Source organism: Setaria italica, chromosome III (genome assembly GCF_000263155.2).
Source record: "Setaria italica strain Yugu1 chromosome III, Setaria_italica_v2.0, whole genome shotgun sequence".
Classification (NCBI taxonomy): Eukaryota; Viridiplantae; Streptophyta; class Magnoliopsida; order Poales; family Poaceae; genus Setaria; species Setaria italica.
The window spans coordinates 17,883,651-17,889,631 of record NC_028452.1 but is presented as its reverse complement, the minus strand read 5'-3'; the positions used below and the strand labels follow the sequence as shown (position 1 = coordinate 17,889,631).

Here is a 5,981-nt window from a genome sequence, read left to right as displayed (position 1 = left end):
AAATTGTTATTATAGGAAGTTACAGGTAAACTTCTTGCTGTCAATATGTTTAACTTGGAAAATATATTTCTTTGGAACCTAATTCTGTACGTTTCGTTCAAAAAAATCGTTCTAATCCTGTACGTTTTAAAATAGTATGGATCTGTTTCTGTTTTCAATTGGTCGAAATATATGTATTTTTCATAGTTCACATTACTAGTTTGCAGCTTCTTTATCTTGTGTGAAACGATATCCTATCGTGACAGTGGGGAGGACTATACAACGTTGCGTGAGCCATGTAATTACCGGTGGTAATCGAAGGCGTTTGTCCACAGAAAGCAGCCGAGCCCCAGCCACCTTGGCCACAACGTGAACTCCCCACCCCTAGCAGGGGGTGTTGAACTTTAGAAGGATCACGTCGGATGTTCGAACGCTAATTAGGAGGATTAAACATGAGCTAATTATAAAATTAACTGCAGAACCCTGTACTAATTCACGAGACGAATCTATTAAGCCTAATTAATCCATCATTAGCAAATGGTTACTATAGCACCACATTATCAAATCATGGACTAATTAGGCTTAATAGATTCATCTCGCGAATTAGACTCTATCTGTGCAATTAGTTTTGTAATTAGATTATATTTAATACTTCTAATTAATATCAAACATCCGATGTAACAGTTTACGAGTGTGCTGCCAAACAGGGCTAACCGGCGCGCGGGCACAACCTGGCGGCGTCGGAGTTACCCGGCGCGCGCCGAGGTACAAAGGCCCCCCATGGTGGCCTGGCCTGGTCTCTTCCGCGACCACGCCCCGCTCCCGCCCTAGGTCGCGCGGCCTCTCCTCGCAGGCTCGCACCGCAATCACACGAGCAGACAAGCACCAACTCCCTTTCTGCCTTTCGCTTTCACTGCTCACCATTTCCCGTCCTTGCCAGCCTCTCCCCTCTCTCTCGCCGTCGCGGGCGCCTCTTTTTCACCTCCCACTCCCACCCCCGCCTCTCTGCCACGCACCTTTGCAGAAAGAAAGGCGCCCGTCTGCCCGAGGTAGAGCCCGGGAGCCGAACGCCCCCGCCCCTCCACCACCAGGCACCAGCAGCGGCAGCAGCAAAGCACCACCACCAGAGACCCAGCCGAACGCACAAAAGCCCGCGGCCGGGAACGCGGGACAAAGCAAACGCGGCAGCCTGTACTGCGGGCTGCTGCAGCGCCCCCCCTCCCCAGTCCCAGTTCCAGCCCCCGGCCGGGCGCTCGCAAAGTGCGGAGCTGCCCTCTCTCCTCTCTCTCTCTCTCTCGCTCTCTCGCTCCAGGCCAGGGCGTGTTACTTCGCGCCCGTACGTACGGACCCCCGGCGCTCGTGCGCGGGCGGCATGTCCTCGGCGGCGGGCGGCGGGTACGGGGGCGGCGCCGCCGAGCACCAGCACCTGCTGCTGGGGCAGGCCGCGGGGCAGCTCTACCACGTGCCGCAGCACAGCCGCCGCGAGAAATTGCGGTTCCCGCCCGACCCGGCGGGCTCGCCACCGGCCGCCGCGTGGCCGGCGCCCCCGCCCTTCTACTCCTACGCGTCCTCGTCCACGTCGTCCTACTCGCCGCACAGCCCGGCGCCGTTGGCGAACGCGCAGCTCGTCGCACACGCGCTGCCGGCCGGCGCCGGGGCCCAGATCCCGAGCCAGAGCTTCGCGCTCTCGCTCTCCTCGGCGTCCTCGAACCCTCCGCCCGCGCCGCGGAGGCAGCTCGCGGCCGTTGTAGCCACGGGCCCGTACGGCCCCTTCACGGGCTACGCGGCCGTGCTCGGGCGCTCTAGGTTCCTGGGCCCCGCGCAGAAGCTGCTCGAGGAGATCTGCGACGTGGGAGGCCGCCCTGCGCAGGCGGACCGGCTCTCCGACGACGGGCTGCTCGACATGGACGCCATGGACGCCGCGGGGGACCATGACATGGACGGCGGCGAGCGCGCTGCCGCTGAGGCGGTCGCGGTGTCCGGCGCCGAGCAGCAGTGGAGGAAGACCAGGCTCATCTCCCTCATGGAAGACGTGAGTTTATCGCTATGATCCGCTTCTCACCTCCTTCATCATTCGAAGAAAATAAAAACACGTCGGTCCTTTCTGCTTCCGTTTCATGCCGCAATTATTTCTTCTTCGGCGAGAAGAATCTAACGACCACCTCATGGTCACATCATGGAGGTGGAGGCTACATCCTCCTTGAATCTTTATTCACTGTGGTGGCACAGCTTATTTCTTGTGCTTGTGATTTGATGATAGTAGATATGGCTTGTGATTTGAGCTCTTTTGGATATGTTTCTTTGCTTATTATATGCATCAAATCATTGTTTTGCACTGTTGATGTTGAGCAGCTTCTATCATTTCTTTGTTTTTTCCCTTGTAATAACTAGCAACTTGTTGCGAGTTTGCGAGGTTCATGAACATAAACATAGCTCAGCCGTTCATGAGCATGAAATCGGAAAATCAAATTCCAACAGGCTGCTCAAGTTTTATCCCGTACAAGTTTTCAAAATTTGTACTCGATAAGATTCCTAGAGCTTGTCTTCTTTCGGAACGATGCTATATACATCAGTCTAAACTGCAGAAAGATTCCGTTTACGTTGTTGCCGTGTTTTTTTTTGGGTTGAAATGATTCTATTTCACGGTTATAATTTATCCAAGCAAACTATTTGGTCGCATCCTGATTCCTTGATCGGGAACATACATGCATCTTCGGAACATACATACATGCATTTTTGGTGTGTTCTAACTTCTAACTCAACTACATCAACCTTGCAGGTTTGCAGGCGATACAAACAGTACTACCAGCAGCTGCAATCTGTTATATCTTCGTTTGAGACCGTTGCTGGGCTGAGCAATGCTGCGCCCTTTGCTTCAATGGCCCTTCGGACAATGTCAAAGCATTTCAAATGTCTGAAGGGCATGATCCTAAACCAGCTGCGCAACACTAGTAAGGTCGCCGCCAATGATGGCATCGGCAAGGAGGATATGGCAAACTTTGCACTGATGGGAGGTGGTTCAGGCCTCCTAAGGGGAAACAGTGTGAATGCGTTCGGTCAGCCTCACAACATTTGGAGACCTCAAAGGGGGCTTCCTGAGCGTGCGGTGTCCGTTCTTCGCTCATGGCTGTTCGAACACTTCTTACATCCGTAAGTATATACTGGATATGGTATCTTCTGATCGTCTTGTGTTTGAAGTAATTATGAAACTGATCTTTTTGGTTCATGTTAAGTCTGCGTACACAGTATCGAGTTCCGGTGTTGTGCACTAATAATAAGGCTCTGCCAGTCAGAAATTTATATATTGCGATGCTAAGTTGAATTTTGCGAGTGTTTATCTATTGGGTAGCATGGGGACATGACATGTCATGATGATATGCTGCTTGCGCAACATGATCATGATTCCTATTAGCGAGAGAATCATGAAAAGATCCGAGATATGGTATAAATGCCTACATAGTTCCAGCCAAACCAATGGCTAAAATTCATTTGCTTTATTGCATTGATAGCTTCTATTATTTTTCATGTGCATGCACTACTTATTTTGCTTGTGATAAGGCCACAATAGCCACTGCTTTCCATGCATATGTTTAACAGATAAAAAGTATGCTGGAAAATATCTTTTAGGGATTATCACCAACAGTGAATAGTATATATTCCACCTCATCGACTATTGTTGCGGATTCATCCTTGCTGGTACTGATTTATGAATGACTGTCAGTAATGCTTATTGATCCAGATTTCCTCATGGGGCCAACTTGTTATTTACTGCTAGCTCATATTTATTGTATAACCACTTCAAAAATGAATATTTCAACGACCTTGGACACGTACCGATTTGGGTATAGAAAGGAGTAAAAGCCTATACAGACAGCACTAGAATCTAAATGTGTCATTGCGAATATATATTCTGCTCTTTGTGATTGATGATGATTCTTGGTCGATTGTAAGCTTGTAACATCTGTTTCAATAAAGCCTTGAATCTAAAGATAAGTTCTGGTTCGAAACCTGGTTCTTTGCTTGCTGGCCGCACATTATCATACTAGCTGTCTTAATTCTACTTTTAAAAAAAAGCTGGCTTAATTATTTTCATTTAGGTCCAGCATTTTTATCCTTGATACATCCTATAGCTTTGTCTTGGGGTTGGGTCTCAGGTGCTAGTCATTGACCAATTACTGCTGTGTTGATTCTTCCTACCTTAGTGTTTACATTTTACATGTTCTTTTTATATCGCCATGAGTTTATTTGTTGGCATGTGCACTACTATATCTGCTTGCATGGTTTGTATGCTATTTTCATGTTTGTCGCTTTTTTTTCCAGCTATCCGACTGACAGTGACAAGCAGATGCTGGCTAAACAGACAGGCTTAACAAGAAACCAGGTAAGTAACCATGTCTCCTTTTTTTTCTTTTTCTTTTTCCCAGTAACGGGACAAATTCTGTTACTAGAGATTCTCCATTAGGTCATTAGCAATGTTTTTCAGCTGTCAAAAACAAAATTTTGCATTGTGAATCAACCATCTCTGTGAAATGAAATTACAATATATTGAGCTTTGTATACATTAAAGTGCTAAGTTTGGGAATTCAATAAACAGGTGTCAAACTGGTTCATCAACGCCCGGGTGCGTCTCTGGAAGCCAATGGTGGAAGAAATCCACAACCTGGAGATGCGGCAGCAGCACAAGAACCCATCCCTGGACAAGAACCAGATGGGCATGCAGCAAACCCAGCACTCGTCGGACAGCAGCGGGAAGCCTTCCGACCCTTCAAGTTCTCAACGGGGGCAAAACAGTGGCACGACGACGAGGAACCTCAGCTCCCCGGCGTCGCGGCACATCCTGCAGGACGAGCTCTCTCAGATGCCCCACGACATGCCAGGCCAGGTGAGCTTCGCTTACAACGGGCTCGCCACGCACCACGGCCTCGCACTGTCACACTCCCACCCCCAGCAAACTGAAGGGATCAGCGCCGGCGGCGCTACCGCCAACGGCGGCGTCTCGCTCACCCTCGGCCTTCACCAGAACAACCGGACCTACATCGCCGAGCCGCTTCCGGCCGCTCTTCCGCTCAACCTCGCGCACCGTTTCGGGCTGGAGGACGTGAGCGACGCCTACGTGATGGGTTCGTTCGGCGGCCAGGACCGGCATTTCACCAAGGAGATCGGCGGCCACCATTTGGTCCATGACTTCGTTGGTTGATCAAAAGTCTTGTCTCTTGGAAGGGGTGGTCAGCATGTATTGTACTAGGGTGTAGGACAGTCGAAGAAACAAGTGGCCGGCCGGGCGTCCGTGTGCCTCTCGTGGTGTAGATGCGTCCAAGAATGCTGTCGATATTTGACAATGTGGGGGGCTATAGAGGGCATGACCATACCTTTGAAGATGTGTTGTATGTCGGTAGATGTTGAACCCTATTTGTTCTCTAATCCCAGATGATCGATTAAGCCGTGTTAACATGTACCACTATTCCTTTGACATGCAATTGAAGTGAACTGATATCCTAGCTTGCAGAAAAGTGTCGTTCTTTGCACCATTGTCAATCCCCAGCACCCATGGAGGCTGAAATGTCTTTCACAATAATTTACAGTGTAGCTAGCTCCACTTGTGTAGCCCTAAAATATGACTGGTGGATAGGTAGCCTTATCTTGATGCTGGATGAATATGGTTAGCCTTTCCATGTACTCCATTAAACTAAGAAAGCAGGTGGTGGCAGTATTAATCAGTGCCAGATCCTGCATCCTTGGATGGAGTACGCCTCCTAAAGCTTGGACAGGCCATGATTTGCCCATCTGCTGCATAACCTTCCAGTTCCAGCACAGGCTTTGTCATCATCCCACGATTCCCACCCTCCTAACACCACCTGTTAGGGCTGAGTTGTCCCTACCGTAACCTAGCTTTTGCCTTGATCCGCGCACTAAACAACCGGCCAATTAGCCAGCGGTGACATGGGCGACGCCATGATCGATCGGCCTGTCCTTCCTTGAGGCTGTCCTGTCCAATTTTTTTT

The 5,981-nt window shown here is 49.7% G+C and overlaps 1 protein-coding gene across 1 annotated transcript; it reads left to right on the top strand.

The window, feature by feature from the left end:
* Window positions 1-1,351: 1,351 nt before the first annotated feature.
* On the top strand, window positions 1,352-5,484 carry LOC101765924 (BEL1-like homeodomain protein 9). The gene is made up of 4 exons (XM_004961831.3): window positions 1,352-2,011; window positions 2,759-3,129; window positions 4,300-4,360; window positions 4,574-5,484. Exons 1-4 carry the CDS (start codon window positions 1,352-1,354, stop codon window positions 5,174-5,176), a joined length of 1,695 nt encoding a protein of 564 aa, XP_004961888.1. The 3' UTR covers window positions 5,177-5,484.
* The last annotated feature ends 497 nt before the right edge of the window (window positions 5,485-5,981 follow it).

Excerpts from the sequence above, each read along its gene's own strand:
- LOC101765924 (XM_004961831.3), top strand. The coding sequence starts at position 1,352 with ATGTCCTCGGCGGCGGGCGGCGGGTACGGGGGCGGCGCCGCCGAGCAC. Across the intron at positions 2,012-2,758 it reads TCATCTCCCTCATGGAAGAC|GTTTGCAGGCGATACAAACA; the intron begins GTGAGTTTATCG and ends TCAACCTTGCAG. Across the intron at positions 4,361-4,573 it reads CAGGCTTAACAAGAAACCAG|GTGTCAAACTGGTTCATCAA; the intron begins GTAAGTAACCAT and ends TTCAATAAACAG.